The sequence below is a fragment of the Cydia splendana genome, chromosome 27, assembly GCF_910591565.1.
Source record: "Cydia splendana chromosome 27, ilCydSple1.2, whole genome shotgun sequence".
In the NCBI taxonomy this organism is placed as follows: Eukaryota; Metazoa; Arthropoda; class Insecta; order Lepidoptera; family Tortricidae; genus Cydia; species Cydia splendana.
Window position 1 is genome coordinate 8039025 of NC_085986.1, and position 20653 is coordinate 8059677.

The 20653-nt window shown below is 39.9% G+C and overlaps 1 protein-coding gene and 2 long non-coding RNA genes across 4 annotated transcripts in view; 2 read left to right on the forward strand and 1 right to left on the reverse strand.

Moving 5' to 3' along the window:
• LOC134803827 (uncharacterized) overlaps positions 1-20653 on the forward strand; it is a 137008-nt gene that overhangs the window by 77301 nt on the left and 39054 nt on the right. The gene's annotated exons all lie outside the window — the stretch shown is intronic.
• The window catches only part of LOC134803699 (acetyl-CoA carboxylase), a 177392-nt gene that overhangs the window by 26594 nt on the left and 130145 nt on the right, over positions 1-20653 (reverse strand). For both annotated transcript variants that reach the window (XM_063776493.1, XM_063776494.1), the window contains 14 exons: positions 16476-16571; positions 14331-14488; positions 12160-12340; positions 10565-10680; positions 9641-9761; positions 8627-8723; positions 7598-7704; positions 5896-5997; positions 4703-4805; positions 4099-4199; positions 3414-3584; positions 3046-3265; positions 1541-1679; positions 171-384 (listed from right to left, as the gene is read on the reverse strand). In XM_063776493.1, the coding sequence (XP_063632563.1) occupies positions 171-384; positions 1541-1679; positions 3046-3265; positions 3414-3584; positions 4099-4199; positions 4703-4805; positions 5896-5997; positions 7598-7704; positions 8627-8723; positions 9641-9761; positions 10565-10680; positions 12160-12340; positions 14331-14488; positions 16476-16571 (1926 nt within the window). The remainder of the gene's footprint in view (positions 1-170; positions 385-1540; positions 1680-3045; positions 3266-3413; positions 3585-4098; positions 4200-4702; positions 4806-5895; positions 5998-7597; positions 7705-8626; positions 8724-9640; positions 9762-10564; positions 10681-12159; positions 12341-14330; positions 14489-16475; positions 16572-20653) is intronic.
• Positions 18643-20297, forward strand: LOC134803821 (uncharacterized). Its single transcript, XR_010146019.1, has 2 exons — positions 18643-18768; positions 20101-20297. It is a non-coding gene; the product is annotated as an uncharacterized LOC134803821 (long non-coding RNA).

Here is a 20653-nt window from a genome sequence, read left to right on the forward strand (position 1 = left end):
GCGACATCATCTAAATCCTTAGGCACGACAGCGTGTGTCACACCGTTGTTGTGCATGATCTGTATCCCTCCGAGCTGATTGTTGCTATACTTGAGTATAACACTTGATGGCTTCGAATAATACCCTCAGCAATTGTATCTCTAAGCTAGCTTCATGTTGCGGTAACATACCTTAGGCACGTACGACAGCCACCTGACCGCTGTAGCGACAGCGTCCAAGTCAGTAGGCGCGACAGCATGCGTCACACCGTTGTTGTGCATTATCTGTATGCCTCCGAGCTGGTTGTTGCTGGCGTACACGGCGCGGCCGAGCACTTTGTTCAAGGCCGCGTAGCCGGTGAGGATTATGTAGGAGTTCTCCACTTGGATGACGCGGTGGCCAAGTCTGTTGAGTACATTTTAACATTATATAAACTGCACGGTCGACCTTTTCAGGCGAGTACCGTGTTTAGGCCAAAAGCTTGCTGAGTGGCCTAAGTAGGTACAGTCACCACTCGGGATTGTTATGCCATTTAGGGTTGTTGCTAAATTGGAAATTCTATTGCGTAAGTATTGAACAAAATGGCGCAACAATCGTAGACCGTGATGGTACGAGATTGAAAAGCTTGAGTATATCACTATTTTATACAAATTCTACTATGTAACCTAAATAATTAAACGAAATTAGGTATATATCTCACCATGGTATAATAATATACTCCGCCTGGTACTCTATTCCGAGATTCGCGTATGACCTAACTGACACGGGCCTACGTCCTCATGCTGTTTACAGGTTCTCAAACTTTAAAATGTGGGAGAATTTTAACCAACGGTGAAAATTATTTTAACGGCATTAATTTTAAGTTATTCATGTAGAAACATAGTAAAATAAAACAAATCTAATGTATTAAATTAAACGTTATTTATCTATACAAGACAAACGTTTGAAAAACTAATTCACAGTTACACATTGATTACCAAGCTTACGACGTGAAAAGTTTGGAAAACACTGCGCCTGCTGACTCTGAGCGAGAAGGAAATAACAATTAACACGCGTTCGACAAGGATGACGGTCAGGGCATGAAGTTATCTAGATCCGAATTGTCAAATGTGACAGCGCTATCCTGTGTTGCCAGTAATGTAAACAGAATTACCCGAACGTCTGAAATTTCTTTCGTGAATCGGAAGATATTGCTAACGAATAATTAAAAATGACGTGTTATTGTAAAATTTAAGATAAAAAACATATAAATGAAAATTATAAAATTATAAAGAAATATTTTAACTTATTAACCATAGGTATAATGTACCCATGTAACATGTTATGTTGCAATAAAGTGGCAATGTTATTGTGACGTAGGCCCGTGTCACTCTGGGAATAGAAGACCATGTTTTATTAGACCATGTATCTCACTAGATAAAAATATAGTACAAAAGACATCAACGCAACTGCTTATTCATAAAATAGTAGCGCGTTGATGTATTTTCCTCTTAACCGCGCCATATACCTCAAGGGTCCTTATTATTTTTTTGCAATAGGGTTACCAAATCAGTTTACTCACCTGACAACGTAGGCGCCGATGCCGATGGCGCGGCACGTGACGACTGATATCGTGACCACATCCTCGTAAGCCTGTGCGGTCTCGCCGGCGATGAGACCCGCGTCACGAAGACATTCAACACCGAGACCGTCCTCTTTGCCTGTTGACGAATAGTACATTATGATACAAGTATGCACAATAAGAAAGCCAATGTGTGTAATGACCAAAGCACACGTGTTTATACTACGTTTTTCAACACACTTGCGAGGTAAAAAACAAAACGTATACACCGTGTTTTTTTTTTATTTCCGTTAATTTCAAGGGTGCACTCCTGAGCTTAAATCAAGTAACTTTCTCAAAGACACCGGTATTCTAATTAACTTCGTTTCGGAGATAACCAATATTTTTTTTTTCCTATAACGCCTCTACAAGCGTGTACACTTGCCTTAGGGCCGGTTTACATATTGATTAGTGTTTAGAATGAGTTCATACATTTGCTACTAAACTTAAATACAATCTCGGTCGATCCATGTTCGAAATGTCATTGATATGTCACAGATTTCAATTGTTTGGTTGAGTTAAATGTAATGCCCATGTTACAACAACGCTATAGGCTTACCTTAATTACTTTTTAAACTTAATTTTTTTTTTAAAGCAAAAAAAATATATTTTTTTAAAAATTAACTATGCCAATTAGTTTTCTTAAACGTACTTAACCATACCCCGAAGTTAACGGAATTAAATGAAAACACGGTGTATATTACTAGCGACCCGCCCCAGCTTCGCGTGGGTAGAACCTTAACAAATTATACATTGTTTTGTGTACTACATTCTTGCAAATGAATAAATGATTTAATGATTTTAATGACTTACATCTGAACCTTCCTCAAGAATCACTCTATTCATAGGTGAGAGCCGCATGAAAATCCGTTCAGTAGTTTTCGAGTTTATCGCGAACATACATACACACAAACAGATAGACGCAGCGGGGGACGTTGTTTTATAATAGTGATTCAAATTTTAATTGTTAAAAGTTATTAAAAGTACAATAAAAAAACTCGCATGCAGCTCGTTTTATAAACCTACACTCTTATTTTAATGCCTTTTATTATACAGCATTTTATTAACTTCTAGTATTCTTCAATTTAAGCATTTTACAATCCATACTAACATACTAATATTATAAAGGCGAAAGTGTGTCTGTTTGTCTGTCTGTCTGTTACCTCTTCACGCTTAAGCCGCTGAACCGATTTAGTTGAAATTTGGTATTGAGATAGTTTGAGTCCCGGGGAAGGACATAGGATAGTTTTTATGTCGGAAATCATCCCTGAAGGGAGTGCAAAGGGGGGTGGAATTGAAAGAGTTAATGCATTGCCTAATAATTGAAGTAAGCAATGCGCGAATTGAATGATTGCTATTAGCATTATCCAGGCGTTATACCTACTTTAGCTGCTGTCACTAATTCCACGCAGACGAAGTCGCGGGCAAAAGCTAGTGTATATTATAAATATCACAAAGTCACTCACCAATGATATCAGTGATTTTATATCTCGTTTCGCCCTCGTCGTCAATAAGCTCTGTTTTGACAGAACCAAGAGGCCCTAGCCGGCTGTAGGCCTCCGTCGTCAGGTATAGGTATTTGAAGCCTCGCTCCGGCCTCTCGGAATCGATCCAGGCAACGTTGAAGGCTTGTTTGACTTCTTCGGCGACGCCGATGCGAGCGCCGGAGTTTACACTTATGTATAGCTGTGGAAATAGAATGGAATTAGACTTTTTTTATTTACTTGATGATTCTACCAGATTGCTTATAGTGAATATTTTAATTAGAGAAGATGGTAGCTATTTGCACAGCTCCAATAAAAAAGGATTTATAAAAACGAATAAATAAACTTACCCTAGGAATCTTAAGCTCCCTAGCGTACTGCGAAGCCCTATAGTACACCCAGTCCTCCTGAGGTCCGAACGAGCCCATGTAGTAGGTCAGGTCGTTCGCTATGACTATGATGTCGCGACCCTTGGGACACTCCGGCGTGAAGAGGGTTAAGCGCCATGCCACCATGCCGACCTGTGGAAAAGTAAATTTATAATCTGCATTCGCCTCTCTGGATATTAACATTATTGAAAATATTTTGACACAATTTTATGTATATGCCACAGCTATGTATTGTATTTCCTGTACCACTCGTGGCACACACAATGTTTTTCATCACACTTGTGAGGAAAAAAAGGGGAAAAATAAAACTTCTGTCTAATTTCGGACGTACATTACAGACCTAGTTTGAATGTCTGGATTTACGGACCGCATCGCATAACTATAATAACATCTTTTACGACCAAGTGTAATGAAATATTTATTTACGAATTTTACGACACAAGTGCGAAAAATAGGAAATTTGCGACGAGTGGCGAATTTACTATTTAAATCGACAAGAGTTGCGAATTACCTATTCGCAAGTGTTTCGTAGAACGTTTTACAATACATATGGCCCTTTATATTTTCGGCGTAGTTATTACGTAATGTGCTTATTATAACACCTGGTGTCGTAATGTAGCACCAGATATACTGTAAAATAACTTACGGTATTCTGTCCAGGCAGCCTGGTCACCTCCACGACTCTTCTTTCGCCTTCGGGCTCGACCACCAGCTCCACAGCTGCCATCACATTATCTGGTGCCGGTCCTGGGTAACACAAAGATAGAAATTTTACAAAGAATTAGGTGATTTTTCTAAAAAACTCATTCTCGGAATGCTGGTCACGGCACCAATTGTAACAAGCCTATTCATCATGTTCCTCGCGTTATCTCGGTATTTAGCCTGGGATCCGCTTGGAAACTAATCCCAGGAATTGGCGTAGCCACTAGTTTTTCGAAAGCGACTGCCATCTGACCTCCCAACCCAGAGGGTAAACTAGGCCTTATTGGGATTAGTCCGGTTTCCTCACGATGTTTTCCTTCACCGAAAAGCAACTGGTAAATATCAAATGCTACTTCGTACATAAGTTCCGAAAAACTCATTGGTACGAGCCGGGGTTTGAACCCGCGGCCTCCGGATTGCAAGTCACACGCTCTTCCTGCTAGGCCACTAGCGCTCTTATTGTAACAAGCCTATTATACTATCAAAATTGAGTTCCGTAGGGCCTGTCTACCCTGTCTAGATTGTGACTATACACTCTATCAACGTACCATCAACACTCCCGTCCTCGATGCATTCCCGCCACCTCCTCTCGACGACCTGTCTGAACATGTCGGGCAGGTCGTACACGTACGTCGTGCCTTGTGACGTTGCCTGCAAACAAATCACGTAAGTGTTTAGGTGCGATTCTTTCTTGATGAAAGAATGATATGCACTTCAATTGGGTTCAATATTGAAGATATAGTCTGGCAAACCAAATTTGTCAGTAAATAAGAACAAAGGAAACTATACTCATCCCTTTAGTTTGGGTACTAGGACAGTCGCCATCAGATATATTGAAGCGGCCAAGCTGCTCACAAATATCTGAACACGCCTCCATTGTAGGTCAGGAAATGAATGCTCAAAAAAGGTCGTAGAGGGAAATGCTAGGACACAATTTTTGACTCCGTAACTTTGGAGTAGTTAGGAGGTGAACATATCAAAAGTCCCCGCCCTTAGCCCCGGTGCTGGGGAGGAGGGAGGGGTTTGAAGGTCCCATTTTTCGGTTTTTAGGGTTCCGTACCCAAAGGGTAAAAACGGGACCCTATTACTAAGACTCCGCTCTCCGTCCGTCCGTCCGTCTGTCACCAGGCTGTATCTCATGAAGCGTGATAGCTAGGCAGTTGAAAATTTCATAGATGATGTATTTCTGTTGCTGCTATAACAACAAATACTAAAAAGTACGGAACCCTCGGTGGGCGAGTCCGACTCGCACTTGTCCGGTTTTTTTACTTATATCTCGGAAACTATGCTTTCTAGCGACATGATGTTTTCTACAAAATTAAAGCTTATTAAATTTGCTACAAGTTTTACTCATCAAGTTTTTCGATGTCTTGTATAGTTTCGAGATATCCGCTCTTGAATGTTTGTAATAGGCCGTGGCAGGATGAGGGACCATCTTGTGGCTTAATAGCTTTTCGGCCTGATTTTTTTTGTGATGATGTGCCACGTCATTAGTAAGGTCTAGCTATTGGTACGTTTTCACTTTTTCAGATATTTTTGAACACCTCGGCCGCTTCAATATATCTGATGGCAACTGTACTAGCGTAAGACAAAGACAGTATAACTCTCTGTCTGTTTGAAATGAGACAGTCCCTGGCTAAATTATATGAAAATTAAAATGATTACACGTCTAATTTTATTTTAATTTACCATCATCTTTAGTGCCGAAAATGGTTGATCAGACTAAATGATGGTGACTTACCAAAAATCTCTTCTGTTGCAGATAGTCCTTGGTGACGTAGGGAGTCGAGATGGGCAGGCCGTGCATGGGGCCCTGGCGCGCTCCGAACGATTGGAACATTATCTGTAAGCCATTTGAAGGGTTAATAATAGCACATACTTTAAAAAAAAAATTCAAATGAATAAATTTTGAATTTCGATTTAAGTTCTCTAAAGTGTTGTACAATGAATTCATTATAGTTGAGTCGGAGCTCCATAGAGGAAATCATACGATTATAGTTCGGTCTAAGAAGTCTTAGAGGAGCTTTTTACATATTCCTAGATTTAGTAGCTAACGACAAGGACGCAGCAATACGTCGAAGTGAGATGGAGACATATCATCGTGTCTCACGTATTACGGCACTCTTGCCAGTTACTAAATTAAGGAACATGTAATACAATTAAACAAAATTTAGGGAATTCTTTAAAAAATAAAAGACGCATAGCACAAGGAATTTCGTACATTGACCCGTCTGTTGCTATCTCTATCGCACGCGCATAATTATATCGCTGTCCCGCACGCACAGTGTCATTGACAGTGAGCGGAACAGCAGTATAATCACGCGCGTGCAATAGAGAGAGGACTAGGCGGGTCAGTGTACGAAATTCCTTGTGCTATGCGTCTTTTCTTTAGTAGAAACAAACCTGTTATACACATATTTTCCTTCGTATTTTCACGGAAACTTACGAACGTGTCTTGCTATTTCAGTCAGTCTCGGTTCAAAAAGTACTGACATTGACTGAAGTAGCATGACAAATACGAACGTTTCCGAGAAAATACGATGGAAAAGAATTACGTATTACATCAGTAGAAGGGTAATTCGCCAGTAACTGGCCACTATTAGTAATTGGCCACCAAATGAATTCTATTCACCTATAAACAGAGTTCATTTTAGTATAAGGTTTCAATAACTGGCCAGCCTTCAATAACTAGCCGCCTTATACTAAAATGAATTCTGTTTATATAATTATATATAATATCTAATTATATATAATCGGTGAATATAATTCATTTTTATAGTATTTGTATTCTTATTTGCATTATTTGACACATTATGACTGACGTTTATAGAGATGGAACTAACCCAAATCGATTGTCACAGCAAGCGATTACGATTGGATGGCACCTAGACTGAGGTATCGAATTGTGACGTTTAGCGCCACTTGCACCATCCCACTAACCCGGGGTTAACCGGTTAAACTGGAGTTACCATGGTTACCAGTACAATTTGACACTGGGTTAACGGTTTAACCGCTTAACCCCGGGTTAGAACGATGGTGCAAGTGGCCCTTAATGAATTTTTAAATGAGATTTAAATAAAGCTAGAATTATATGGTTTTCCCGCAAGGTAAATGCATTTAATACACCGACCGAGTAGATCGCACCTATCGTGAAAACAATGCTTTGTACCGACCTAAAATGAAAAATTCATATCGATTTACTTAGACGACTACCGATTCATAACGGTCGGGCCAACCCTAGATTAAAAATAAAGACGTAGAACGTAAACGTTCGCAGTGATATTGTCTTCCTTCCTTTGTGATTTCGATGTGGAAGACATTTTATGTGGTATTGCTGTTGGGAGTGACATGTGTCAAATAATGCGAATAGGAATATTTTTAGTATAGTTTAGGGCGGCCATTTACTGGCGAATTACCCTAATTATATTCATTTAAGTACTCACCACACCAGTCCTGGGGTCCGAAACCTCTTCATACGTGTACACGTCGAGGGTGTAGCCAGACCCGTTGGACAGACACAGCCTCACATTCTTTGTAGGGGCACCAGGGCCTGTTAAACAAGAATATACCATTTGTTTCATAAGCAATTTTTTTCTTATAAGTTAATATCATACGGCTTTATTCATAAGCGTTCTACGCGCTTAAACTGTCAATTTGAGTTATGTATTTGTAAAGTTCTTGTTTCCTAGGAAAGCGGTGCCGTCATATAGCGGCCGTAATACAGCGGTGAATGACGCCACTAGAACGTTGTCAATGTAAACAAAATGGCGCGGTTTCCTAGAGAACGGTGATTGACACCGTTACGTCAAAAAGCGGTGCCGCCATTTGCATGACGGCCGCTTGACGGTGTCGATAGTTTCGTGAACGTTTTATTTGATAGCGGTGAAGCCATTTCTACTAAAATCTCAAATGCACCTTTTGTACCACGAGATTTGAATAAATGATCTTCCACACTACGATTATTTTCCTCTTCTGGTAGATAGTTCATCCTCCAAGTAAATTATTAATGCTAAATGAAGGTCGTCCATTTTCTCTTCTGGATACGTTTCGTTTGACCTTGGTGGCTGACGGTGTGTTATGACGCCGTGGAACTTTGCACATGTCGTCACCGTAAAGACGGCCGTCTTTTTGCGTCCGCTACATGACGGCCGCTATACGACGGCACCACTTTCCTAGGAATCCAAAGCTTTAGAGCCCATTTAAGGTAAAGTAGGTTCAGAGACAAAATTAATTGGTTGTTTAATATCTGCAAATACAAATTTCTATATTGTCAGATAACAAATGATCCATTTTCTGTCAGTTGCAGGCGTCCATAGGCTACAAAGACTGCTTACTATCAGGCAGGCTCAATACTTGTTTGCCGCCAACGTAGTATAAAAAAAGCTGCGGTTGTCTATCCCTCTCTAAGCCTGTTTTGTATTTTGTGCGTTATGGTGCAATAAAAAAATATAACTAAACAACAAATAACTTACCTATTCTGAGCGTGAAACGGATCTCCGCCTGCAGAACCCTGAGCTTCCAAAGCCGGGGTCCGTAGCGCATCACCATGCCAAGAACGGATTCCTCAATCTGAGAAAAAACAACTCACAATTTTGAATAAGTATACCTTTTTTATACTGGATAACTTTTATATTTTCTGAAATAAATGTGCAAAAAATGTATAATAAAACTCTTTTCGATCATGAGCACAGAATAAATAATAGTACTAGGTACAGAAGACTCACTCTCTAACAAAACGCGTCTGTTACGATCAGGACAGGTATGGCCACAAGGTGGCGACAGAACCACGCGCGGCTTATGGCTAGCCACCAAAATTGGTGTGGAACGGATGTACTTGTTAGCAACCTGTTGCAAAGCGACGAAATCGCGGAGTGAGCCACGCATGTCATGAGTTCCATTAGTCATTTTCTGGTCTTTACCAGCAGTTCCTTTTCACCAAATGGTGCGGAGAGCAAATCCGCATAAACTTCAGTTTTGGTCATTCTACTCTCATTCCCCTGGAATCTCATTCCCCTGGCTATACCTATTCGCGAATTCCGAAGAGATTCCGCTTAGCTGTTTTGGTTGTAGATGGAACTTGGCACAAATTACACAGTCACCACAAATGAGATGCTAATAAAGCCGAATTTCCTGGGAATTTGCCAATAGGTATCGCCAGGGGAATGAGATTTTTGAAAAATTACCCTTTTCTGTATTTTTCCAGATCCTGATCTGATTAGAATGGGTCATGTATGATTTCTATCAGTTACCCATTTATATTTATAACTCATAGATGTAAGTAAATTGAGGTAGATATGGTACCAGGCGCACGATCGTGAGCCATTAAATATAGGTTCCGGAACCTATATTTAGTTAGTCGTATGGGTGACGCCAACCTGTCAAGTTGTCAAAATCGTTGGATCAAATTTTAGTTTTGTCAACTATGAACGTCACACGTCTACATAAATAAAAGGTCATTGTTATAAATAGTAAATTTGATGATTTACCTTGGACGGGTCCATGATGACAGTGGGTCCAAAGTTGAGGAATATGTGATTGCAATCTGTCCTCTTGGCTAACGGGTGCGAGAAAGCGACCTCTAACTCATCCATGGCTTCTAATAGTACCCTGTCAATTTAAAAACACATTATAATACTCGTAGAATAGGAATAGGTCGAACTATGATTTTTGTCCACAAATCTGAGTACCATGTTTTAAAGAAAATACGTACACTTTAAACACGGACTTTAAATACTGAACGGATTTTCATGCGGTTTTCGCCTATCAATAGAGTGATTCTTGAGGAAGGTTAAGGTGTATAATTTGTTAAGGTTTACCCGTGCGAAGCCGGGGTGGGTCGCTAGTGGTATAGGGTATTTGACTGTATTTAAAATAAATTATTTTACACCATGCATGAAATAAAGCACCAGAAGATTAATAGAGAAACGTAGACAGCAGTTATTTTTAGACACAATTTCTATTATAAAACCCGTATAAAACTATAAAGACTAGGTCATTTGATTGTGACGTCACATGCTAGTGTTTCATATAAATTCCATAGTAGCAAAATCGTTTTGACAGTTCGAAAAAAGAAACTGGTATGACTAGTAGTCAAATACCCTATTAATATAAAACCTACAAAACCTCACCTCTCCCCCTCGTTCTGCAGGTACTCGAAGCTGGCCTCCTTCGTGATCAGATCCTGGTGTCGGATGATGGAGCGGATGAAAAACCGGTAGTCCGTCACCTCTTGCTCCACCTGTGGGTGTTATTGTAGTAATATCGCTCACCTCTCCCCCTCGTTCTGCAGGTACTCGAAGCTGGCCTCCTTCGTGATCAGATCCTGGTGTCGGATGATGGAGCGGATGAAAAACCGGTAGTCCGTCACCTCTTGCTCCACCTGTGGGTGTTATTGTAGTAATATCGCTCACCTCTCCCCCTCGTTCTGCAGGTACTCGAAGCTGGCCTCCTTCGTGATCAGATCCTGGTGTCGGATGATGGAGCGGATGAAGAACCGGTAGTCCGTCACCTCTTGTCCCTTCTTCACCTATCAGAAATTAAGATAAGTTATTAGACAATCTTCATACACAAGGCGCTCACGAGGAATACGGAAGATTTTAACACATTCATTGCCACCCAGCCAAACGAGACATCCGCGCCAGGCCACAACAATTTCGTCATATAAAGCAGTAGTTCCTCGATCCCAACTATCGGGTCGTCCGGCCTGGGAACGAAATCATAAAATACCCGATACTCGGGTTTTCGGCTCTGAATATGTTAACTACTAATTTCTTAGGCTAAAAGAAGGAAAAAATGTCACATGACTAAATTTCGCCAAAACAAAATGTTTTCAGAAGATTCTAGAACTAACCTTGGCTTTGCCCAAGTAGAGATATGGATCTTCTAGTTGCTGTTAGGCAGGGCTTCCAGCTCATAATTCATTCTGTACGGCTGGAAGTGACTTGGTCTCCTGATAGTGTTCTACAGAAGATTCTAGAACTAACTTAGGCTTTGCCCAAGTATAGATGCATCTTCTGGTTGCTGGTGGGCAGGGCTTCCAGCTCGCAGCTCGTCATCCTGTACAGCTGGAAGGAGTTTGGTCTTCTGATAGCGTTCCACAGAAGATTCTGGAACTAACCTTGGCTTTGCCCAAGTAATCCTTCTTCTGCTTGGAAGAAACCTGGCCTTAAAGTGGTTCTTTAAGTTTTGTAAGAAGATTCTAGAGTGAAAGGGACTAACCTTGGCTTTGCCCAAGTATAGAAGCATCTTCTGGTTGCTGGTGGGCAGGGCTTTCAGCTCGTAACTCCTCATCCTGTACAGCTGGAAGGAGTTTGGAATTCTGTTGGTGTTCTACAAAACATTATGGAACTAACCTTGACTTTACCCAAGTATAGATGCATCTTCTGGTTGCTGGTGGGCAGGGCTTCCAGCTAATAACTCATTCTGTACAGCTGGAAGTGACCTGGTCTTTTTATGGTGTTCTACAGAAGATTCTAGAACTAACCTTGGCTTTGCCCAAGTATAGATGCATCTTCTGGTTGCTGGTGGGCAGGGCTTCCAGCTCGTAACTCCTCATCCTGTACAGCTTCAGCTGGAAGGCTGAAGCCGGCTCCAGGTGACGGTAGATCGTGTCTTCTGTGAAGTCTTCTAATGCTGCTGATGATTCTTTAGAAGATTCTAAAGGGACTAACCTTGGCTTTGCCCAAGTAATCCTTCTTCTGCTTGGAAGAAAACTGGCCTTAAAGTGGTTCTTTAAGTTTTGTAAGAAGATTCTAGAGTGAAAGGGACTAACCTTGGCTTTGCCCAAGTACAGATGCATCTTCTGGTTGCTGGTAGACAGGGCTCCAGCTCGCAGGTCCTCATGGATTACAGCTGGAAGTGACCTGGTCTTCTGATAGTGTTCTACAGAAGATTCTAGAACTAACCTTGGCTTTGCCCAAGTAATCCTTCTTCTGCTTGGAAGAAACCTGACCTTAAAGTGGTTCTTTAAGTTCTGTAAGAAGATTCTAGAGTGAAAGGGACTAACCTTGGCTTTGCCCAAGTATAGATGCATCTTCTGGTTGCTGGTGGGCAGGGCTTCCAGCTCGTAACTCCTCATCCTGTACAGCTCCAGCTGGAAGGCTGAAGCCGGCTCCAGGTGACGGTAGATCGTGTCTTCGGTGAAGTCGTTACGGGCGCGGTACGTGAAGAATTTCGGGAATTGACGTCTGAAAAGTAAGGAAGGTTAGTATAGAAATAGTGGACTGTAGTGGATAAAAGAAAAAAGAAGATATAAAAACCGGCCAAGTGCGAGTCGGACTCGCGTTCTGTACATTACCCAATTTTTAACAAAGTATTTTTGATATGTGGAACTCGAGTAAATTGCCTTTAAAAAACCCGTAGGGGTCGGATCAAAAACTAAGTAATTAGTCCGACTCACGCTTGACTGCATATTTCTAATAGGTTTTCCTGTCATCTATAGGTAAAGAACTATTTTGTATATTTTTTTCAAAATTTTAGACCCAGTAGTTTCGGAGATAAAGGGGGGGGGGGGTCATTTTTAGGCTATTTTCTTAAATTACTTCTAAACTATTTCTTTTAAAATTACAAAAAATATATATTTTACATTCTCAAAATGAGCTCTTTCATCTGAAATGTAACACGATATAGTTTAAAAAACATTATTTTTTAATTTTCTCATTTAACCCCCAAAAATGGCCTCCATGTTTAAAATTTATTTGTTTACGTAAGATGTCCGTTTTTGGGTCACGAATTTACATATGTGTACCAAATTTCAACTTAGTGGTCCAGTACTTTTGGAGAAAATGGGCTGTGACAGACGGACAGACGCACAGACAGACAGACAGACAGACAGACAGACAGACAGACAGACAGACAGACAGACAGACAGACAGACAGACGCACGAGTGATCATATAAGGGTTCCTTTTGAGGTACGGAACCCTAAAAAACATCAAAAGTATTGCAGGTTCATATAACTCGTCCCAAAAAAAGGGGCCAATAATACATATTTTCTTTCTTATTATCTACAGACGTAGTGTTAATTGTTTTCCATCGTATTATCTCGGAAACGTTCGTATTTGTCATGCTACTTCAGTGGACCTCAGTAATTTTTCCGTGAAAATACGATGGAAAATAATTACCTATGCACTACATCTGTACGGTTTGGTACAACTGAACCTGTGACATGCGCTGATCATAGCGATCTTCCGTAAAGGCCCATTCAAGACTAAGAGATACATATATAGTCCTCCTCATCGTTTTCGATGACGGCGCCCCCAAATAAACATCTGACAACATCTGCGGGCTCAGCACGGTTCCATTTTTATCGACTATCACTATGCGCGTCCCTTTCGCACTTACATACTTGTTAGAACGTGACAGGCATGGTGACAAGGGATAAAAACGCGACCGTGCTAAGCCGCCTGAGCGCTTGCGCCATCGACCATGAGCGTTGGGAGGAGCTTGCTGGAAGGTCATCTTGGCGTTCTACCATCCATAACGGTGTCACAATGTTTGAGGATAACCGCCTCACGAGCCAAGACACAAAACGCCAGTTACGGAAAGAGAGACCTAAGCCCTCCTACGTGTACACGCTCAACGCAGGTGGCCAACTTTATTGTCACGCGTGCAATAAAGTATTTAAGACCAATTTCGGCCTGGCCAGCCACATAAGGGCTCACGCTAGACAATGTCCATAATGTTTAAGACGAAACAGGAGCTGAGTTTTAAATATTTTAGGTAAATATACCCGTCTCGCTAACGGAAGCGGCACCTAAAAGTAGTGCGATAAGGACAAGGCGAAAAATCCTGCGTAAAAATCTCAAAAATCGAGGTTTCGTGCTCCTCTGTTTCCTCCTCCAAAACTTAACCAATCGTAACCAAATTTGGAAATCTAAATGATTATGAAATTATCTGTGTCGGACCGTTTTGCTTTTTTGGCTAATTGATATCAGTTTTGAATGCCACGCCTCTCATTGCGGCATAGTCAATTAGGCCATTTTGGCCATTATTGAAGGGCTAGCGCCTTAAAAAACAAAAATATCAAAAAAAGCAAAACGGTCCGACACAGATATTGACAATATTAATCTGTGTTGAAAAAATCATTGCTCTAGCTTCAAAAACCATGGAGGAAAACGAGGAGTACGTTTGTATGGAGAAATGACCACTCCCGCTGGCTCTTAAGAGATACACTTACTTGATGAGAGACATGAAGGTGACACGCCTGATCCGCTTCTGGTGTAGTTCTTGCCGATGCGCGCGACAGAAGCCGCCGAAACGTCGAGCCAATTGCACGTCGTCGCTTTCGCCGTTGTCTCGTACTCCGATCATCAGGATATGGATAGGCTCCAAGTTCTACGCGAGAAATAAAACATGTCATGCGTTAGGGAGGAATTTTTAGCTGTCAAATGTGACGTTCTCCATCAAAAGATACCAGTTTGTCGCTTACCATAAAGACGAAATTAGTTTGTATCTCTATAGTATAGAGATACAAACAAATTTCGTATCGTATAGAGTCTATACGAATCACCTGTCAGAGCGTTCTTAAGACAATGTGGTACCTTTTGATTCAGAACGTCACAAATCGTCACTACTTTGAAAAATTCTCGTATCTCGCACTGCTTCCCAGAGATAAAACGCAGTAAGTAACTCTGTATGCATCTCATACATTAGTTACCACATTTTTGTTTGATTGACAGAACAAGATACGAGTTTTTACAAGCTTTTATTTAGTTTCACCTGACCGTTGTCTGTCTGTCGGTCTGTAATCAAATCTTGCAAGTTAAATTTGATCCACTCCCCGGTTTCCGATTGAGCTGAAATTTTGCATGCATGTATAAATCGGATGACAATGCAATATTATGGTACCATCGAGCTGATCTGATGATGGAGACAGGAGGTGGCCATAGGAACTCTGTGATGAAACAACGCAACCTAATTGTGTTAGGGGTTTTTAGAATTGTCTCGATGAGTATTAGTTGTCTGTCGTAAGAAAAGTACAGTCAGCGATAAAAGCTTGTACCAAAAATGAAATTTTTGTAAAAAACTTATTTAACAAGCTTTTATTAGGTCGACCTGTATGTAACTAACTATGTAATGGAATCTAAGGTAACTAATTTAACCATCTTCCAAGGATTGTAGCGTCATGAAAATTGGCAGCTGTATGTAGTTCTGATGACAATACAATAATATGGTACTGTCGAACTGATCTGATGATGGAGACAGGAGGTGGCCATGGGAACTCTGTGATGAAACAACGCAACCTAATTGTGTTAGGGGTGTTTAGAATTGTCTCGATGAGTATTAGTTGTCTGTCGTAAGAAAAGTACAGTCAGCGATAAAAGCTTGTACCAAAAATGAAATTATTGCCAAAAACTTATTTTCAAATTAGTGACGAAATATTGGTGTTGTTCGCCAGTAAGTATGTTTGAACGTACGTACAAACACGAACACTTAACTATCCATCGGTGGACCTTATGCCTTGCTTAATAAGGTTTACGAACTGTCAGTTAACAGAGCGGGCGATATGTTGTTTGAGTTTTGATATTTTAAGTAATTTTTCGTCGTAACTCACATCGTTCATTTTATTCAAATATTATATGTAACTCAAGCTATTTTAATCAATCAATCAAATATATTTATTTCAGACAAAATACAGTCCATATTTGTTAGTTAAATACATTAAGTTTATCCGAATCCTAATAATTACTTATTTAAGCTTAAAATAAATTTAAAAGTGGAAAAATGACTTGGAACTCCGGTAGCCGTTTAAGAAGTGTAACACCCTTGGGGTAGATATCGCTAAGGGTCCCCTTGACCTATAATATGGTGGAAAGATTTGCTGGCTATGGATGAGGTCTTGGTGGCTCAGATGGTCTTGGTGGGTGGGTTGGTGGAGTGGTGACGTTTCTGCTTGTTAAAAATTAAAATTACTTATTTATTACCTTCGTACTTTGGCACATGCAATAACACCCAATGGCGTATAAATCGGTTATCCAATCTGTCTCCATTTAAGTAATGAAAAGTAACCTAAAATTAAACCTACATAAAAAATTAAAACTAATACCTAAAAAATAGAAATCTATATCTAAAGAGGGATCTTGGGGCATAGTGCCAAGGATGCTGGCAGCATTTTCTCGCTGAATCGCCCTACTTATTCGTTGAGCGAGGAAGCTGCCAGCTCTTTTGTCCCCAGTGACCTCAAGAAAACTGTCTCCTATTGCCGCTAAGAAACTGTTGGCGCTGCCTCGCACGCGACACATCTGGGAGTAGAGGCTACCCGTTTGCCCATTATTGTATATTATCTTTCAGTATAGCAGAACAAAACAGGTATAGAACATACCGCCTCCTCCATATCGTTCGGCTTGTAATCCATGCCGACGTTGATGCTGGTACTGTCGCCTCGGCTCTCGCTGCCATCTTGCAATGCTTGCAAATCCTGCCAAGAGAAAATACATTTCAGTTTATTTATTTAACACATTCGACACCGCGTACCCGACTCTCGGGCACTCGTAAACTTTACTCAGATGCCGGACAACCCGCCCAGCGGGTTGTTTTGTACGCAGATATAGACGACCGGTTTCTGGGGTAGTGCGCCGTTTTTTGCCCGGTTGCGAAAGTGTTAAAATTTAAGTCAGGCAACAAGGCCCATATTACAAATACATTACAGACTAACATACATATGTATTTTATAAACTAAACACTATTTATGCGACAAAACGGCGTGGCTCTCTTGTGACTTGTGTTATTTTTAGTATTGTGTGTATGTATGTATAAACTCTTTAATGTACAAAACACAAATATAGCACAGAATAGGCTGTACAAAGGCGAACTTATCCCTTTAAGGGATTGTTACAAATATATGATAAATAGGTTACCAAATTTAGTTTATCTACGTGATCGAATTAAAAATGAGGAGATCCGTAGACGAACTAAAGTCACCGACATAGCCTACCGGATTAGCAAGCTGAAGTGGCAATGGGCAGGCCACATTGCACGCAGAGAAGATGGCCGATGGGGTCGAAAAGTGCTCGAGTGGAGACCACGGACTAGCAAGCGCAGCGTAGGACGTCCACCCACAAGATGGACAGACGACCTTGTTAAGGTCGCCGGAAGACGCTGGATGCGGGTCGCTTCCAACCGGTACGTATGGAGGTCCAAGGGGGAGGCCTATGTTCAGCAGTGGAAGTCTTATGGCTGAGATGATGATGATGATGCTGATTTTGTTACCAAATTAAATTAATTAATTAAATATCTGTTCTGCTAGTTCCGCCCAGAGTTTATTTGTACGTGATAAAGATTAACTGGAAGAGATCCCTTTAAGGGCTAAGTACGCCTTTGTGCTTCTTACTTATTTTAGTTATTTTACTGTGTGTTATTGTACAGTAAACAGTGTATTTTTGTTACTTACACCTTGTATATCAAATCAACATACATTTTGAAGCAAAGTAGGCACATTTCACGGTACCAAAACTGACAAACATGCAATCTAAGTCATAACAAGGAAAACAACGAGGGAATAACAATATGAGCTCATGTTATATGCAATAAACAGACGTCCCAGCATTCTTGCGTGCCGTGTTTCCCCGCTACACAGACTTATATACTAGATGGAGCAAATGGGTCCAAATTATTTTCATTGTAAGTAGAAAGTAAAAACTCATTTATTGTATAATAAGTGTTATTTAAAATGAATATAAAACTGAAATGAACAACAATTAAGATAACAAAAACTAAAAAAAATTAAAATACCTATCGAAATTTTGCGCCCTTGGTAGGGTGCCCATCACGCAGGCAGCGTTCCCGCGCTGGATTGCTATGGCCAATAAGTAAGTAGTGTTTTTTGTCCCCAAAAAATGTGACAGAGTGGAACTTTTTGTGTGAGGTGAAATTTAGTTTAAATTTTTTCTCATGAGATTTATAATCCACAGCTAGAAAGACATGCAATAGCACTCAACTTTTTTTATTTACTTGATAAGAGACAAAGATAGAAGCGTGGCAGAGTGGTCAGAAATAAGATAAAGAAAATAATTGATATTCAAAATCAACTCTACCAGCTAAACTAAGGAAACAATTCAAAATTTGCATCTGATTACTTTCTAACACTTTAAACTCTCGCGTTTTATACACATATTTAATTACACAACCGTTTGTCTACCGCGAAATAATTTCATTGTTTTTACCTTAAATTCCTTTAATTCTGATTACTTTGCCCCACATGTGGATAAATTGCAACTATCTCATCAGTTTTTGAACAATCAAGAGAGCCTTTACTAGCTGGTGTGGTGAAACTGAAAAGTAAGAATTGGCTCTTATGCGAAATGTGTAGGAAGTAGTCAATGCCTCGCTATCAAACCTGGTCACACGAGTCTGACTGGATTTCTATAAACCTACCAAACAAATATAAACCTTATAGTAACCACATAAAGTCTATTAACGTATTGTAAAATAGACCAGTGACCAGTTAGGTCATATATTATAACGCCTGTATGCTTAAGATATGTCATTTTATACCTGTCATTCGCTCGGACAACACGTAAAATGTATTCGAAGTGTGTTTTGATGTTTTTAGTCTGTACTGTGCTCGTGAATGTGGTCACGGCCAATCCTAAGGATGTGAGTGAGAGCCGGCATAGGTACGTGTGTAACGTGTGGTTTATTTATATTTATGGATAACTAGATTCAACACAACTTACACACAATAGAGTTATAACACAAGCCTCCTTGGTCTTACCGTGGGACTTAGTCAATCTGTGTAAGAATGTCCTATAATATTTATTTAAATTAAAAAAAAAAACTAGGTAATTAACTAGAGTTTACAGGATGGCTAAAAATAGTTACATTCCCGTTGCCAGAGAGGTTTTGGGATTATACTGAGCTACTTTTTTATAGGACCAACCCCGAAATCGCGAAAAAAAAATACCCTTCCATAGAAAATGGACCAGCCAAAAAGTATGAAACGGTCAAATTTTTCTGTTGTTTTATAAAGCTACAAGTTACTAATTCGCTGTTTTCCTCTCTTTCTTACATACATATTTATTAGAAAGAGAGACAGTATGCGCATTTTTGCACATAATTACGTAACGTAACCTTCATGATCATGACCTGAATTATAAATAATTACTTAGATCAAATAATTTGACCTATTTCCCGTTGTTCAATAAGGTTGAATATAAATTTGTATGGTGACCCACATATAATTATGTCCATTTATGTTTGGGTCAAATTTTGCAAGCTACCTTAGACCCACTTCCTATTATTCTTACAGACATATACACGGTGTAACATGAGGAAACCGAATAATTTTAACAGCGTATCCCTGATCATATTTAGAGACAAAAATGTCCTATAAACTTTTTGGAAATTCGCCTAGTTTCAGAGTTATGACCAATTTAAAAAAATCTAGTTTTTATTGTTACATAGTGCAAAACGCCTTTTTGATGGCGATGTTGCTACTATGGGACGTAGTCTAAATATCCTTATTGATAGATGTCAAAAAGTGACAAGTAACACTTTGCAAAAACTAAGTTTTACGAAAAAAAAGAAAAAATCCATTTTAAGTGACATGTTTACCAATAACATTTACTTGTTATGTACAAATAGGTACATTAAAAAAATTGAAATAAAAACCAAACAAAAAAAATTTTTTTTTCTTCTTTTGACCTCAGTAATGCGTGGTTAAAATCTTTCGCATTCCTCGTGAGCACCATGTATAGGTTAATCAACTTCACATACATACAGTTTGGGTAACAATGCAGGCGGGAATCGAACCCACGCCTTCAGCGTACGCGGCTAAGGGGCTATTCATAAATTCCTTCATTTCAAATATAATTTTTTATTTTTGAATACATTTCATAATTTGATTTTTTCCCTAGTTGTATTAGTTGCCTGTTGAAAAAGTACAGTCAGCGACAAAATCTTGTACCAAAAATGAAAATATTGACTAAACCTTATTTTTCTTTCAACAGACGCTGGCTAACCAGCAACAACAGATGTGACAACTTAGACAAGTACGTCGGGGGCGACTGCGGATACGAATGCAGTACATACTGTGGTTACAATGACTGCAGCGGGGCGTGCTCCGGCGCACTGTGCACGTGCACCGACAGATATTGACCGAGACACATCTTTAGCAACACATTAATAAAAAAAGGTTTTTAATTTATTCATAAGTCTTTTTATTTGACCCAGGTCAAACACCCATTTCTTATCTAATCTAATACCTTTAAAGGAGCAATTCTTGTTTATATACATATTTCGGGGATCTTGGAAACGGGTCTAACAATTTAGATGATATTTGCTATTTGGAGGTTTACGGGGGCGATAAATCGATCTAACTAGGGCTTATGTCTGGGAAAACGCGCATTTTTGAGTTTTTATATGTTTTCGGTCTCCCAGATATTTAGTTTTCATACTAGCGGCTCACGAACCATTTTCGTTACGCTAAAGAAATTTTTTCAAAGCTAACACGGCATGCCATTTGCAATGACAAAGTGGTAATGTCATTAATGTCAAATTTCT